Genomic DNA, 16,981 nt, shown 5'->3' on the forward strand with positions numbered 1-16,981 from the left:
CCATATAATCTCTCATTTTTGTTTGATCATGTTTACATGATAGGTGGGGTAACCCGCCTAGGCAGGTTGCCCGGTCTGCCAGGTAGGGTAACCCCGTCAGCCGGGGCCGCATTTGCCATGTAAACGACTCAAGGTGGGGTAACCCACCTAGCCGGGGTCGAGTTCATGTTACATTTGCAAAGCGCGCCAAAGCGAGTCCCGGGACCCTGGGGTTGTAAGTTTGCATGTAAACGCGGGCCATTTTTCGACAACGGCTAGGCGGGTTACCTCACCTACCTGGGGTCCCCCACCTCCATGTAAACAGGCTCTAAGAGAGACTTCTGTCTACATCTCCTCACAATATCACCCCTGAATCACACAGTAAGGTTACAAGAATAAAGGAATTTATTACTTAGCTCTTATTAACCGAGCGAGAGGTCTGTATGGGAGAATCTTGACCGAGGTCGCCAGAGTACAGACCGAAGGCAGTGAGGTCTGTACCAGCGACCGAGGTCAAGATTCTCCCGTACAGACCGACCTAGCTCGGTTAATAAGATGTTTATTATATGGCTGTGTCTTATATGCCAATTTTTTATATTTTTTGTACCTTTTTTTTCTAGACCGGTCTAGATGGGAAAATCTAGACCGCTTTCAATATTGATTTCAGCCAATCAAAGTCGTGAATTCGGTAGTTCCCAGTCCTTGTGAGACACAGCCATATAATAACAATTGATAAAGTTCTTAATTGTTAGAGGGCGACCCTAATAGATGGAACGGTGGAATGGCGGAAAATTACCCCAAATCCCATGGGACGGAACGGCGGAAAATTACCCAAATCCTAAAAAATGAAATGGCGAAAAATTGAGCCAAATACTAAAAGAGGTTTATGCACTCAATTGTAAACTCGTTCACATCTTAATCAAAGGTATCAATCATATAGCATAAGACCCAATGACCTCATAGGTACTCATGTATGATAAGCATAAGTAGTCACACGGAACTTTTTCGCTTTTTTGAAAAGAATGGAATCGTCAAAAATATTTGCCACAAGTAACGACAAAAGCAAATCACTTCTAATGTAGAATTAAGAACACTGCCAACAGACCCTTTGGGTGTTATCATTCATGGTTCAAGGAGTCTTTTTTTTTTTTTAATTTTTGACAATCGAGTGTATATTCCAAACTGTTACGTTGTTTTCCTTGTTATTCTTAGTCGTGTGCTTAGTCATGCTGATACTGATTCACAAATGATTTACAAATGATTTACAAATGTGGTCAATATGATATGAGATGCATCTTATCATGGGAAGTTATATACCCGGCATTATGTGAGTAAGGGAAGTGGGGCTCAGATATCAAGCGGTTATCAATATAAACTTGTTGCAGGCGGACTAGCTAGCGGTGACTACTAAATACTAAAATGGTTTGGAAGAAGAAAAGCAAGTTCGGCATCCATACCGGTCAAACCGTTCGAAAGAGTCTGTGTAGAGCATTTTCCGCCAATCGAGGAAACTCTGGATTTCTTGTCAAAGCTGTTAACAGCCGGGACGTGAATGTTAGCGAAGAACAAATTCGAAGCTGTCTAAAGAAATTTCAAGTAGATGACGGTCTTGATGATGATAATGTGGTGAAAGAAAGCTTGGATGAGCCCCAGTGTCAGTTAGGTAGATTCATAATGGCAAGATATGGTGGTTCACGGCGAGAAAGACTTTTGTATTCCTTGGGAAAGCGTAAAAGATGGCTCCTTCCTGTAATTCTAAGAGAGGAAATACCTGAGGACTACAACAATGGAAGTGACTATAAAGTTGTCCTTATTGAAAGAGTATCACTCAATGGGTGTTCAAAGTACTGTACGTGGCCAAATCTCCGCCGCGGAGATTGCAGCGCTGTGTTTGCTGGTGAGGACGTCAAGAAGCCGAAAGGAAGAAAGTTCGCAAGGGTTTTATACGACTTACGGCCTAAACCAAACGATTCCGATAAAAGTGAAATTGTTTACGAGATAATGTTACTTAATCGGACAAAATGGTCTTTATGCTGGCCAGATTACATTTTCCAGCGGTGGAGCGTACGCAAGAGACGGGCAAGAGTTAAGGAAAAAGCTCTGTGCAAACTAAAGAGAAAGAAGAACGAATTGATTCGTTTTGGGGGAGAATTTAGAAAGTGCGAGTTGAACAAGTCATTCCTACAGAAGTCTCTGCGAGAAAGATCTGCATGTCCTGAACACGACACGGAAACTGCTTATGGAAAGGAAAAAGAGCATGAACTGATTTCGAACCCTTTTGAAAACAAGACACAAATGGACAAACGTAACTTCGATATTGGAAATTATATTTACGAAGCTTTAGTTGCAACCTCTTCAAAGAGTGACCATAAAAGTAAGGAACGCAAGAAAAATGGAAAGAAAGGTGTCCTCAGGGAGACAAAATTAACGACATTAACGGCTGTCAACCCAGCGTCTTCTTAACTTGTTCAGCAGCATGGAAAAGGTTCTGCAGTCCTAATTGACCGTGTTGACACTTTGGATAGTATCCAAGACATTTACCTTGTGCAGAATAGGAAACCTTTTTTATTTTTTTTGTAGTTTTCGTTTTTATTACAGCTCTACCTGGTCTTCTGCCTGTTTTTAATTAGTGTGTAATAAACATCAGGAGGAGTGCCTTTTTTAAAGCGGTTAAGTCCTTGGAATTTCTCACGTACAGCTTGCAACAACGTCTCAGACACTTTCAAATTTTAAAGACGTTTTACTGGTAACGGTATTCAGGCTGTTGTTTTCGTAACTCATTTAAGTTTCCTGTTCTTAGTTTTTGGTCTCTGATTGATCTGAAGTTTATTGATAATGATAATAATAATAATAATAATAATAATAATAATAATAATAATAATGGTTTAGTGATGACTTTTCTACAGGGTAGCTCTACATTCGTCATGAACTAGATATGTAACCATGTTACTAATAAACAATACTAATAAAAAAGAAAAAAATTAGATGTATGTGCAAATAAAAATATACTCATGTTATAAAAACGATAAATATGTACATATAGCAAAAATTCAATTGTTATAAAAAAAATATGTATCTGTATGATACGTAGTTAATTCATTCTAAACTGGGCCTTAGTTTAAAGAAGTTTGAAAACTCTTCTTTGAAATGGCTTTAAGTCAGTTTCATGTTTATTGTCACAAGGAAAACCACTGAATCATTCGGCTGCTGAATTTTGAAATGTTCCTGTTAAAAGGTGTACGAAAAGCTGCGGTGTTACATTTGAGTGAAGCCGTGATTGTTGTTGTTTTTAGTTATTAGGTAATCAAAAAACGTATCAGACCATTTTCGAAAAACCCTTTAGATGGTGTCTTGAATATCGTTGACATTTATAATGAGTGGTGACACCCCTTGGGGGCTTATTAGAAATTCATAGGGGGCCTTTGAAGAGCTAGAGTTGTATCTAAACCCAGAAATTAGAAATCTATAAATTTACGATCTCTCAGCTTAACCTCAAACTTGGACTTCATGCATTCATCTGTGGACAGGAGTTCATCTGAAGAGAAAAACGTTTTTCGGCCATATTTCAGTGATGTTAGGATTTAAACGCTTATTTAAGGGACTGTGAACTCTTGGCTTATTATTAGTATAGGTATTAACATGATTTCGAGTGTAATTTGGAGTTAATAAGCACGAGTAAATTTTTCACAGACAACAAAATTGCCCGACCCCGTTGGGCGAGTGTAATTTGTAGTCTTCAGTTTGAAAATTTTACAAGTGCTTATTTTACCAAATTGCGCGAGAAATCATGTTGTTGCTTGTTAATGATTTGCGTGAAAAAAGCATCACAGAAAGTAAAGACGAAAGTTTAACGGCGTGCGCGCTATTCGTAATTTTCACTCATTATACATGAAAAATGCACTCGTTTTCAGCCAATCAGACGAGTGTAACTTTTTCTTGTATATTATTAGGTTTATAATATTGTTGTTATACCATGTCATGACGGGTATGGACCTAAAATGGCAGCAGTTAAAATTGGCAAAAATTTCTTAGGGGCACAGTCATATCTTTTGACTTCGTTACGAAATTTTAGCCATGTCGCCCGAAAAAAAAGTCAAGTCACCCTAAGAAACAAAGATTTAAAATATCAGACTTACAAACTATAAATAGGCAACTGAAAGTTGCGAAATCTTTATCACGAAAGTGCTCTTTGTTTCCCACAACACCATGAAGATACTTAAAGCGTCGTTCGTTTCTAACAACACTGAAAGGGAAGCGTTGTTTGTTTGGTATGTACTCATTTCATACTTATGGACGTTTCACGGTAAGCTTGAGAAACTTTCTCTTGGTTTCTAAGAATACCATGAAGACTTTAACTACATAGAAATCGATCGTATAAACAGAATTAAAATATGTTTTAGTAACGGTTTTAAAAGCTTTGTTCGTTTCTAACAACAAAGGGGAGCGTTTTTCGTTTCTATAACATCAAAATGCAGCGTTTTACGTTTGGCATGCACTCGTTTCGTAATCACGGAAGTTTCGTAAGCTTGAGAAACTTAATCTTGACCGTTCGCTCCGACGAAGGGCTAACACTCGAAACGTCAGCTTTTATAATCGTAACGGTGGCCAATTTACCATTTCAACTTTGTTGATATATTGAAATTAATCTTAACCGGTTACCTTCCTGAATATTCTATCCATCTAATACCTTACTCGCGCCAGCAAAATGAGTTTAGTAAAACCAGGTTTAACTGTATGAAATCAGCCATAGAAAACGGAAATGCTCAGATTTGCCCAGTATTCAAGTGATCACTAACTTGTATTTTCATTTTGCTAAATTTCAAGTTGAAAAACAGTAGTTTAACTGCTTCAACGAAGAAAACAATTTGAACCGTTTATAGACATGTGGTCGCTGATGTGAATTGGGGTTGAAGACCACTTTCTTCACCACGTGCATGCATTGCATGCCTGTGATCCTCTCAGGAAACTGACTGAAGCAGACTGGACACTACATTTTGAAAAAGCAAGATGGCGACCAAGGTAGGTCGTGGGAAAAGCGCTTTAAAAAGCCCTGAAACACCAAGGTTAGTAAAGCCTAAGGCATAGTTTGATTTCATTACAACTTAAAGAACTATAACATTATTTTTGTTAGGTGAGTAGGGATCTTACTGCCGAAACACAGTTGAGATCTAAGTCTTTGCATAATCCCATGTGTGCTTGTTTTGGTAACCCACGTGTTTTTCGGAAGACGACTGAAGCTTTAAAGTTAGCGATCGAAATCTTTCAGTCAAAAATTTTAGCCAAAATCAAGTTCTGTAGCTACCCATCAATACTCGTTGATGAAAGTATTCTCTCAGAAAGTCTGGAATTTTACTTGGAAATCAGTCCTCATGCAGAAAAGTCATTATATAGTTAGTGTTCTTTCCCTATAATACATATGAGCTTGATTGATCGCCGTGAATGTCGTGAGCAAGGCAGATTCCAATTTGTAAACTCCCATTTCCCGATGGTAACATCACGGGATGTGAATGCATGTGCATGTCTGCCCAACGGCTTTTATGGGACCCAACGCTAGGTCACATGAAACAAGCAGAGGTTACCTCTGTTACATGTATCAATTTTTCAGACATGTGCAACAACTCCAGACCAACTTTTAGAACGTAAACTTTGTGTTAAAAAAAGCTGTGGCTCATAGCTAGAAATGCAGTACTTGTACTTGATATGCTCACATAAGTCAGGGGTTGTCTTATTTTTCTAAGTATCAGGCTTCCACTTGGGGGGTTGAGTTACTAGAGTGTGTCGAACTGAGAAACCTTTAGTTGGAGATGTGTTTTCTTCCGACCTGTGGTCCAGCTTTACTTATTCCTTTGGAATTAAATGTTTCAATGGGGAAAAAGGAAGGAAATGGAGTTATTGAACTATTTCAGTTTATTATCTATTCTTTTTTCATTTTCATTTGTAATTATCACATAGTTTTATGTTTGTTATTGGGAGTATTATTATCATAATAATCAAAATTGTAACAAAATTCTCAAACAAGATTGGTCATGACCAGCCCGGTTTGAGTGCTTATAGGACAGTGTATGCATCGTGCTTATAATTGGACAGAGTAAGAGAACAAAAAGGGACAGTTAACACATCATGTCTGTGTAAGTTAACAGAGCATGTCATGTATGTGCACTATTATCATGCATTTCACAGAGTTACCTCTTGCTTTTTTTATGAAAATGTTTAACCAATGTCTTGTCTATTTCTTAACTTTTGCCATAGTTTTGATTAATTGGTAACAGAATTTTGTGTCATCTAATTCTGTAGGTAATCATACTTGTGATAAACAAATTGGACTCCAGCTTCACAGATGTCCAATTTTATTAAAGACAGAATTGGACTCCACGTGGTCCTATTACCGTTATTTATTATTATTGTAGCTGTTGTTGTTGTTGTTATACCTATCCTTTTTATTGCTATTATTGTTATTTTAACTTATCGCTTGATTTTATTCAGTAGTGTTTTTAACAAAAGAAATGCTGAGGAAGTGGACTTTCCCCGCGGTGGTACTTCTGCCCTGAGTCCTCTGGAAGTGAGGAAAATAAAGAATGAGGCTGAGAGGGATGTTCTGTTTGGGGTAATGGAGTAACATGGATTCTTTAATATGACAAACTCACCCATTTTAAGTAATTCAGTAATTTGAATTTGCTTTACATCTAAGTATTATCAGGATAGAGGCTTTAAAAATAAAGAATGGTCATAACCCTCAACCTTGTATACTTCACCTTTTTACTTGTAGAGGTCATCATCAGATCCAGAATTACTCCCAAAAAGTGGAAAGAAAAGTAAGAAACCCAAGAAGTCCAAAGTGGATGATAGCAAACCTGAATTTATAGCAAAGTCTAAACAAAAGTTTGTGGAAACTCTGACTTTCAAGGTACAGTTGTGTCTTGTGATCTTTCATAATTACACTCCTCAATTTATTTTATCAACCATTATCATAATAAGCATATATAAGGTGAAATAGTCAGAGTTAAAATCATGTCAATGCAGTGGTTTCAGCAATGGAAAGTGAAAAATTTCAAGGAGCTTTGATTTTTTTAAAATAATCTGTATTAATTTTTGTCCGAAAGACTTGCATGCTGGCCTTATAATCTCTTTCACAGAACCTTTAACTTAAGAGACCTGAAACTCTTAACAAGCGTGTTAGTCCTTCCTTGTTGTATTTTGTTGGTGCTCAAAACTTTTGCACTCTAAATTCTTTTCAGAAAGTTTATGTAGGAATGAAAGTGTTGGGAGCTATCCGTGAAGTGAATGAATATGACATGGTTATGAGTCTTCCAAATGGTTTGAGTGGATTTGTCCATATTACAAACGTGAATGAGAAGATCACTGAAAGATTGAAGAACATCTTAGAGGTTGATGAGAGTGGAGACACAGAGGTTGGAAATAACTTTTAATTGTGAGGGGACAACATCCAAAAATCTGTAATCAGGGGTTGTTGTATTCTTTATGTTGTCCTCAGCACTCTCTCCCCCCCCCCCTAAAATAAATAAATTAATGGTTATGCTCCCATGAGTGACCAGGCAATTTCTCTTTACAATAATGATACAAATATCAAACAGGTGATCAAATACCAAAGTCTACAAACTTTATTATTATAAGAATAATATAGTAGACATTAAAGAGAATTAACAATGAGATCTCAGGAGTGATTAGATCCTTTAAATTATTGGGATCTAGTCAGATTCACCAGGTTCACACACGTCCCAAGTTCATGTTATGAAACAAGTATGAACTTGACCCTTTCTCATGAGCTATGTTGTGTTGCAAAGCTGACACTTACAATGTTATGCACAAGAATGTAAAAGTAAATTTTTGGATTGTGAAATGCTGTGTTTTGTGAATAAAGCTGATTAGTCAATTTTATTGCCAAAATGCCACATTTTACCTCCTCGAGCTGATTTTTTTTTCAGGTATTTTTTGGTTCTACCATCTCAAAGAGATGCCTATTTTTTTTTCCCGCCTGTTTTGAAAGTGTAAGTTGTCATGTACAGGAAAACTCTATCTTTTTTATTACAGGACACACCAAGTTTCCCAGGGCTCACCAAATTCTTTGCAGTAGGATCTCTAGTGCAATGTTCAGTCTTGGAGACTGAAGGCTCAAAACCTGGACAAAGAAAAATCAAATTATCTGTGGATCCTAAAGAGCTCAATAGTGGCATCACCAAGTCATCTTTAAAGCAAGGAATGGTAAGTACATGTAGAACTGATAATAATTGGAATATAAGAGATGTGCATTTTTTTGTCATTCAGACTTGATGTAGATGAGAACTGTAGCACAGTGATTCAAATGTGGTCTTTGAGAAGGGAAATGAGGAGGGGTTGGAACCGATGATTCAGTTGGGAGAATGGCTAACTATGGGTCCAGTGCTCTACATGTTCCAGTGACATGTACAGTGTGTATCTATCATGAGTGGCAAAAGTAGTTGGCATGTCTCCTCTTGTGCTCTACATGTTCCAGTGACATGTACATTGTGTATCTATTGTGAGTGGCAAAAGTAGTTGGCATGTCTCCTCTTACATACTAGGTTGTTGACAACCTTCCACTCAACATAATAAACAGAAATCATTTCAACTTCATTTCAATTTAAGTGTGTACCCATGTTTTGTGGGTTGTTAAGTATTCATATCTTCATGCTATTGTTTAGGCACATTGCTTATTCATTGTTGTTCTTTTCGGATTTCACTTGGCAATGCAAGATCCTTACAGAAATTGGGCCACCCTTCGATGAAATGTGTGACTTTTTTTTCTTTGTTTATCACCCAAGTTTTGAACCATACAAAATGGAACAGTGCTAATTTAAAAGGCATACAAAATAAGTTTCCTCAAGAGTCTTGTAATTCATGTTTAACAAGCTACTTAAAAGTCCTCCCTTCCTCCCCCCCCCTTGCCAAACATTAGCTTGCTTGAAATTAAGGAGCATTTTGCAAACACCAGGCAACTGAAAGGGGGAGAAGGGGGAGCTGAATGAAAGTTACCGAAAAAATTCAGATTGTAGTAGAGTGTACCATGACTTTTTCCATTCACTGTTAGCTTCTTTCTGTATATGTAACACATAAATGACCATGTGTATGTTGAGTGATTAATAACTTTATGAACATTTCCTTTAGCCAGCTGAAAACTTAATATAATCAATATATTGTTCATTAGTTTGTTTTGATTAAGTAATACATCAAGTACCTGCTTACAGATCATATAATATGTGACTAAGTGGCTAAATTGTGGCACTCAGCTGGGAGCATGGTTTGGAATATCTGCGACGTTAAAGAACTCCACTGTCTCCTAAGGTTACAGAAAAGGGCTGCCCGAGTAATTCTTGGAGTGGACTCTTATTCTAGAAGTGTTGTAAACTTTAGTAAACTAGGCTGGTTGCCTTTTTTTGATGAAATCAAACTAAATAAGTGTACAATGATTTTTAAGAGCCTTAAAGGCGATGTTCCGATTTACATCAGAGACTTGCTCAAGACGAACAGTTCTGTACACAATAGGTCTACTAGACATGGCAATTTAAATTTAGTGTGTCCCAAATACCTAAGAAATAACGATGGTGGCAAGGCATTCAGTGTTGACGCAGTTAAGTTATGGAACAGCCTTCCCCATGATATCAAAAATAAGCCTAGTATAAAACTATTCAAAACAGCTGTGAAAAAGCATTTTATAAGCTCATATAAAAACCTGGACAACTTTGAAACAATATTAAGCAATAGCACATTATCTAATTTTAATTTTTTATAAATTAATTTTATCTTTCTGAATATTTTTAATATATCCTGCTATTTCTATCATAGAATTTTGTAATTATTTATATATTTATTTATTTATCAGTTTTTTGTAATGCTGTATAATCTAGTTAGAGGGCCACAGGTTTGTCAGCTTTTCAGCTGTTACGTGTCCCCCTCTATAAATAAAGTCCTTACTTACTTACTTACTAGCTGTAAACATTAATTTCATCTTAAAAATTTGTAGGTCCTTTCAGGGTTTGTAAAAAGTGTTGAAGACCATGGCTACCTCATATCATTTGGCATTGATGGTACATCAGCTTTTCTACCAAAGACCAGTCTAACCAGAGGTATCAGTTGATAGTAATAGAAGTTATATTAAATTTGTCTAAGTATGCACATACTACATACCTTAGTACATATACCACGTGTTTGTTTTTTTTTTTGAGACGGCTCTTTTTAAAACAGTGTTTTTGACATTTTCGGTTTAAAATGATTTTCTTTTAAAACAATGGACAATGACTTTATTGTAACTTCTTCTAGAATTTGAAGAGGGTAATCCCCTTTCACTGCTAATCAAGTCTGTGGCGCAAGAGCAGAGGTTCATTTCAGTCAGTGTACATGAAGATGAGATTCAAGGTGCAATGGTATGTATGTACATCAAAAAGTGCACCAGCTGTAAGCAGTAAGGTTTATGTTTGTGATCTCTTGTACATAATCACATTTTGAAAATGTTATTACTATTGCGATGGCTGATATTAGATCTAAGCCCGTGTAAAAGCGGTTTTGTTTAAAGATGCACGGAATCGAGGCACTTGGGCCAAAGGCTTTGTAAATTCTCAAAGGTATCACTGTATATTTCAAAACAACTCGCATTTTATGCTATTTTTTTACTTTTATCGACAACCTGAAGCATTCAAAAGGCAAAGATAGTAATGGTTAGACATTGTATTGCATTCGGATGCAACAACCAGAGCGATAAACCACATTGCAAGTATCTTTCGTGGCATTCACTGCCACTGAACAACAAGAAACTTCTGGCGACTTGGCTAGTCAAGATCAAATGGGAAAACACACCCGTGAGTAAAAATTCCTTTTCATGCAGTGAACATTTTGAAAAGGAATGCTTTTCCAAGTCATATGCTGGCCGGAAAGCATCATCAATCGAGTGTCTTTCCTTTGGAGCCTTCCTTTTGGTTTTCTGTTCGGAGAAACTGAATATTGTTGGAACTGAGTCTGACTTAGGACTTACTTTCCAGCCAGCATATGACTTGGAAAAGGCTTCCTTTTCAAAATGTTCACTGCATAAAAGGAATTGTTACTTACGGGCATGTTTTCCTGTTTGATCTTGACTAGCCAAGTCGCCAGAAGTTTCTTGTTGTTCAGTGGCAGTGAATGCCACGAAAGATGCTTGCAATGCGGTTTATCGCTCTGGTTGTTGCATCCGAATGCAATACAATGTCTAACCATTGCTATCTTTGCCTTTTGAATGCTTCAGATTGTCAATAAAAGTAAAAAAATAGCATAAAATGCGAGTGGTTTTGAAATATACAGTGATACCTTTTAGAATTTACAAAGCCTTTGGCCCAAGTGCCTTGATTCCGTGCATATTCAAACAAAACCACTTTAACGCGAGCTTAGATCTAATATCTGCCATTACTGGACGCTCTCATGGTTCCTCTATCCTCTAGGCTCCAATAATGATTCAACGATTCTCCTTTTGATTTTACCTGTAAATTTTAAAACAATTTTCCTGTTTGATTTGAATACCATTTTGTGAGAATAAAAGTTTGTTGTCACATTATTTTTGTTGTTTTTGTAGATTACAGAGGATTTGAAATTGAAGTTCTCAGCTCTTCTTCCTGGAATGCTTGTCAAAGCATCTGTAACTCAGGTAATATCTTAGTCCTTGTGATATATTATCGTAGTTCTGACTGGAGTTTGGTTTTAAAGGTTCAATCCAAAAGTGCTCCATGCAGTATACAGTAAAAGCTGTGTCACTATCTGGAAAAACTCCCCTTATTATAATTACCAGTAATGCTGCTGTCCTTATAAAATGACTTTTGTTGTAAACACAGGTGACTGGGAGTGGTCTGATACTCAATTTCTTGGGAGGATTCGAAGGATCAGCAGATATAATTCATCTTCCAAACTGTGGTGGGGATGGAAAGAATTTGGAGGAAACCTATCCTGTAAAGAAAAAGGTTATTAAATATAGTGTATGATGTCACATATTAAGTGTAATTATTATGGTTCCCAAATACTGCTTGCAGGGCTCGAATTTAATTTTTGGAGCACTAACCCTTCAGGTTAGTAGACATCTTTTTTACTAACCAAATTATAAAGTTTGGTATCCAAGCTCACAAGTTACGATATCTCAAATATTCAACATTTTGATAATAACGACTAGGACAAATTAAAGAGTGGCTGAAATTGCATGGTGACCTTAAAAACGTTGACAATTATAAATGCACTTTTTTAATTTCCCTCTCGTTTACCATGATTAGTCAAGAACAGTACATCTACAGCACATTCTCGAAAAAGAATTTAAGTTGATTTAACAACTTGAGTATTCTAAGTATTCTTCTGAGAGTCGGGTCTACATGCTCTTTGTTCTGAAGTCCACCAATGTTTAAATATGTTAGAAAATTTTACTAACCATGTCGGGTTAGTTGGACACATTTTTAGTAACCAAACGTTGAAAATTACTAACCATTGGATAACAGGTTATCGCTAATTTCGAGCCCTGGCTTGTGAAAGAATTATTTGAATAAGTGCTGTGTAGGAGGTGTGGTACTTTCTCGGGGGGGGGGGGGGGGGGAGTGGCAGCACTTATTCATGTTATATAGTATGTAACTTAGATGGCTATGGGTCTAAGAGCAGCAACATTTGTCACAAATTGAATTATCAGCTACATTACTTATGATTTTGATAGCAAAGGACTTGCCTCAAAAACAAATGGAGGACTTTGTTTCATCAAAATTTAACCAAGTTGATGTGCACCTAAGGGGCTCTTTGGAGCCCTGACTCTTTAAGCTCAAGGTTGAAACATGCCACTCTCAAGACTTTTGTTTCTCATGTAGATTGAATTTGATTCGTAGTTTTGAAAAATTGGCAGTCACCTAGAGTAAGAAGATGAATTTACATGACATATGAAAAAAAAAAAAAAATTCTGAAAGCTATCCCAGGTCTCTCTATGGGATAGACCTTGAAATGAAGTGTAGCCATGTAGTGCAATTGCTTGTTTGTGCCAGAAGATACTTTTCTACAGTTTTGTTATCAGGCTAGGTACACATTGGTACACATGGTGTTAACTGTTTCTCCCTAGTTCCTCCCTAATGTATCTTATCTTTTGTTGTTTGCTTGTTTGGTGTATTGGCAGGTAAAATGTCGCATTCTGTATGTGAATGCCAACAAGAAGACAGTTGGAGTAAGTCTTCAAGAGAAAGTTGTACTCCACAGAACTGCAAGCTTTGGTCATTGCTCAATGGGTGATGTCATTGATGATGCTGTTGTGATCAGAGTTGACCAGAAAATGGGTTTATTTTTTAGTTTTTCAGATGGAATTCTTGGATTTACTCATGTAAGTTTTTATTATTATAATAATTTACTAGTGAAAGAGATTCAACTCTGTGGATGCACACACTCTACACTGTACTACTTCATTCCTGCATTCCACAATTGAGGAAAATTGATGATTGTTATTCTGGGCTTGGCAATTTTATAGGGTTTGTCTTGATTTAGATTTGCCCAGTTTGATACAAATAATGCATTTTGAAGGTATAAGGCAAGGGTAAAGCTTTCTTAAAATGCTTTAAATGAAAGATGCAGACCTGCCAATCACCCTGGTTATAATCCTGAATGGAGAGAGGTCTTACATAGAGTGTCTTGCCTGTGAAAATGAGGTCATTCCTTGGTCAGATCTACATATATACCCTGGCTTTTAACCTTCCAAGATGGGGAATCTTTAGTATATTACCAATTTTCCCTGACAGTGCTGCTGAAATTTTTTATTTTTGGACTTAAGATTTCTAGAGTGTCAGACGAGCATGTTGAGAAACTGGGAAAGAAGTATAAAGTTGGAAGCACCCACAGGTAGATTGAACCACAATATGGCGTGATAATTTTGTTGGAGTTTGATTTTTATTAGAAAACTGTGTTGTGCAGGAACAAATGGTTGTGTTTCAAGATTACAAAAATTTCTGATGTGGACTAATTTTGGGATTTTTTCTTTAAGGTGGCAAATCAATGTCTTTGAAGTGAACAAACTGTAACACTTTCATCTTGTGGCATTTTAGCACACTTGCTTTGGTAGAGATTTGTCACTGATTTTTTAAAAAAAATTAAAAATCAAGATAAAATCTGATATGTTCCTCTACCCTTTGCCTACTTCCCTAGAGTTCTTACCTCAGTGGCATTTTAACTTACAGAACCTTTTTTCTGGGAGAACTCAATACATGGTCAAAAACTATTTGCAAAATCTCCAAGATCTAGTTATTAGTTCTCCCCTATAGCTGCTACACATTTCATTTTAAATCAGTTACAAGAATTTGGTGTTAGATCAAGATAACAACTTCTACCTGTCTAACTTCTAATCACTTCTGGGATTAAAGGGGTTTAATGCCTTAGTAAACATTATTGACAGGAAAACTATCTAAAAAAGTATCTAAACAACTGATCAAGAGCCTGACTGGAAAAGGAAAATACCGTTAGTATATGAAAGAAATTGGAAAACCCTAGTGTTGAAAAGGACCGTCACTATAGGCTTTTCTGTTTATGGCTCAAATGTTTTAACCTGGTTTCACTCAGCATTGTTGATAATGTGCAAATTACCCTTCAGGTGCCGTATTCTTGGTTTCAATTCTCTAGATGGCTTGGTTAACTTGACTATGGAAAGGTGAGTTCTTGAGTTGTTTGCTTGCTCATGCAAACTGTCTGAATATGTGACAACATTTATGTCACTCAGTTCAACTGTTATGAATGGCTTTTTGACCTATTTTTAGCCCTTCAATTGCCCTGCGTTTCATCCCTGTCATTAAAACACATCCTAGTACATGTTTGTGTAAAAGGTGTTGATGCATCCTTTGATGATATCATCTTTTCTTGCAATGTAAATGAAATGATTCTTGTAATATCCTTAAAGAATTAAAACATTTAAATTCATCAATGCACTTGTACATGTATGTAGAGACTTCTTTTCACTTTCACGTTCAAAGGTCTGTCATCGAGCAACCATTTTTGAGTTATTGTGATATAAAGCCAGGAGAATTGGTCAAGGTAAGAAAGTCCTCAGTCCTTGAAAAGTTTTCCTTCTTTCTTTGTTGGGAGAGGGAGGGGGAGAGGGAGGGGGAGAGGGAGGGGAAGAGGGAGGGGGAGGGGAGGGGGAGAGGGAGGGGAGGTGGAGGGGGTGGTGTAGGGGAGGGGGAGAGGGAGAGGGAGAGGGAGGGGTAGAGGGAGGGGGAGAGGGAGGTGGAGAGGGAGGGGAGAGGGAAGGGGAGAGGGAGAGAAGACAGGCTTAGGTTGGTCAAGAAGTAATGTTGGACCCCTCTCTTTTCAAAGATTTTTTTTAAAAATTATATTTTCATTCATTTATTTAATTTTTTTAGGGAAAGATAATGAGTTTAGAGAAGTTTGGAATGTTCATTTCTTTAACGGACCACATCAGAGGCTTGTGTCGTACGCTTCATTTAGCAGATATAAATCTTCAACATCCAGAGAAGAAATTAAAAGACGGAAAAACTGTTAAATGTAGGGTACGTAGGTGTTATTGGTAATAATTGATTAATCGAAGAATTAACTCGAATTTATTAATATCTTGCGCGCTCTGATGATTATCTTCCTTTTTATTGTTTTGTTAGTATCTCGCACGCACTAAGGATTGTCTTCCTTACAATTGTTTTGTTGGTATCTTGCACACTCTTACTAACAAATCAATTGAAAAAAAGGCAGTCCTTAGTGTGCGCAAGATGCTAACAACGGTTGAAGGAAGACAATCCTATTTCGCGCATACAAAGGTTTGTCTTCCTCTTAATTGTTTAGTAAGTATCTCGCGCACTCTTGAAGATTCTCTTTTTTCATTTGTTAAGTTAGTATATCGCGCACAATGTGGATTGTCTACTTTTTAATTGTTTAGTAAATATCTCGCGAATTCTAAGGATCCTCTTTCATTCGAATATTTTTTTGGTATGTTGTGCACTCTTTGCATTTTCTTTTCTTCGATTGTTTCGTTAGTAATTCCCACACTCTAAAGATTCTCTTTCGTTCAATTGCTTTGTTACTGTATTGCCCACTCAAATTGCTTTGCGCACTCTAAGGATTATCTTTCTTTCAATTTTTTCGTTCTTATCTCGTGTGCCCTAACTACTGTCTTTTTCTCAGCTGTTGCATTAATGTCTCGTGCATTAGTGTCTCGCCACGGAGTTATCTTGCGCACTTTGAACATTCTTTTTGATTCAATAGTTTTGTTGGTATCTTACGCACTCTAAGGGTTCTGTTTTATTCGATTGTTTCGTTCGTATCTTGCGCATTTAACGGATTTTCTTTCCTTCCATTACTTCGTTAGTATGTCGTTCACTGGAGACTCATCTTCTTTTGATTATTTCGTTATTTATGTAGTCTAAGGATTCTCTTTCGATCAATTGTTTGTTCCGTTACTCGCGCATTCGGGGGTTATATATCTTACGAGTTGTGCCGTACTTTGACGAGCCCGAAGGGCTCGTCAAAATGCAAACAACGAGTGAAAATACTCAGCGATACTACAAAACAAAACGTTTAATAAGAGATTTATTATCCAAGAATTCAAATTGTTATTTCAGTGCGGGCGGATTTTGCGGAAATTTATTTACGGGGAGTGCGTGACAGAAGTGTGCGAAGCCCAACGGAATTGGCGCGGGGAATCCAGCTTACTAACTGCTTTTCTTTGTTCGCTTTATCTAATAAACTTGGATCAATATTCGCCTACCATTCCCACTCTTCGTCGTCAGAAAAATAATTTGAATTGTCCGCCATTTTTTTTCGTTACTTCAATCCAATTCGTCGCTTGCGCGATGCCAGAAAACCTGTCTAACCGGCTCTCTGGAGTAAAAATACCGCTAGATATTTGTACTTGTTTTGGGCGTTATTTGTACTCTACGAAGCACAGTTGGATAATAATATCTTTTATTCAATTGTTTCGTTAATATCTCGCGCACTCTGAGGATTGTCCACCTTTCAATTGTGTCGTTATTATCTCGCGAATTCTAATTATTCTCTT

General features: G+C 37.0%; 1 protein-coding gene across 2 annotated transcripts in view; it reads left to right on the forward strand.

Annotated features, from left to right (window-relative positions):
* The first annotated feature begins 4,959 nt into the window (after nucleotides 1–4,959).
* LOC111329034 (protein RRP5 homolog) overlaps nucleotides 4,960–16,981 on the forward strand; it is a 41,438-nt gene continuing 29,416 nt past the window's right edge. Inside the window, exons 1-14 of one of the 2 annotated variants that reach the window (XM_088747604.1) lie at nucleotides 4,960–5,042; nucleotides 6,466–6,583; nucleotides 6,746–6,883; nucleotides 7,215–7,388; nucleotides 8,029–8,199; nucleotides 9,977–10,079; nucleotides 10,273–10,376; nucleotides 11,552–11,623; nucleotides 11,808–11,933; nucleotides 13,112–13,312; nucleotides 13,757–13,824; nucleotides 14,570–14,626; nucleotides 14,946–15,006; nucleotides 15,336–15,482. In XM_088747604.1, the coding sequence (XP_088603730.1) occupies nucleotides 4,987–5,042; nucleotides 6,466–6,583; nucleotides 6,746–6,883; nucleotides 7,215–7,388; nucleotides 8,029–8,199; nucleotides 9,977–10,079; nucleotides 10,273–10,376; nucleotides 11,552–11,623; nucleotides 11,808–11,933; nucleotides 13,112–13,312; nucleotides 13,757–13,824; nucleotides 14,570–14,626; nucleotides 14,946–15,006; nucleotides 15,336–15,482 (1,596 nt within the window). In that variant the 5' untranslated portion in view covers nucleotides 4,960–4,986. Of the gene's footprint in view, nucleotides 5,043–6,462; nucleotides 6,584–6,745; nucleotides 6,884–7,214; nucleotides 7,389–8,028; nucleotides 8,200–9,976; nucleotides 10,080–10,272; nucleotides 10,377–11,551; nucleotides 11,624–11,807; nucleotides 11,934–13,111; nucleotides 13,313–13,756; nucleotides 13,825–14,569; nucleotides 14,627–14,945; nucleotides 15,007–15,335; nucleotides 15,483–16,981 lie in introns of both variants that reach the window. The other variant, XM_088747560.1, reaches the window with a different exon arrangement.

The sequence above is a fragment of the Stylophora pistillata genome, chromosome 1 (assembly GCF_964205215.1).
Source record: "Stylophora pistillata chromosome 1, jaStyPist1.2, whole genome shotgun sequence".
Lineage (NCBI taxonomy): Eukaryota > Metazoa > Cnidaria > Anthozoa > Scleractinia > Pocilloporidae > Stylophora > Stylophora pistillata.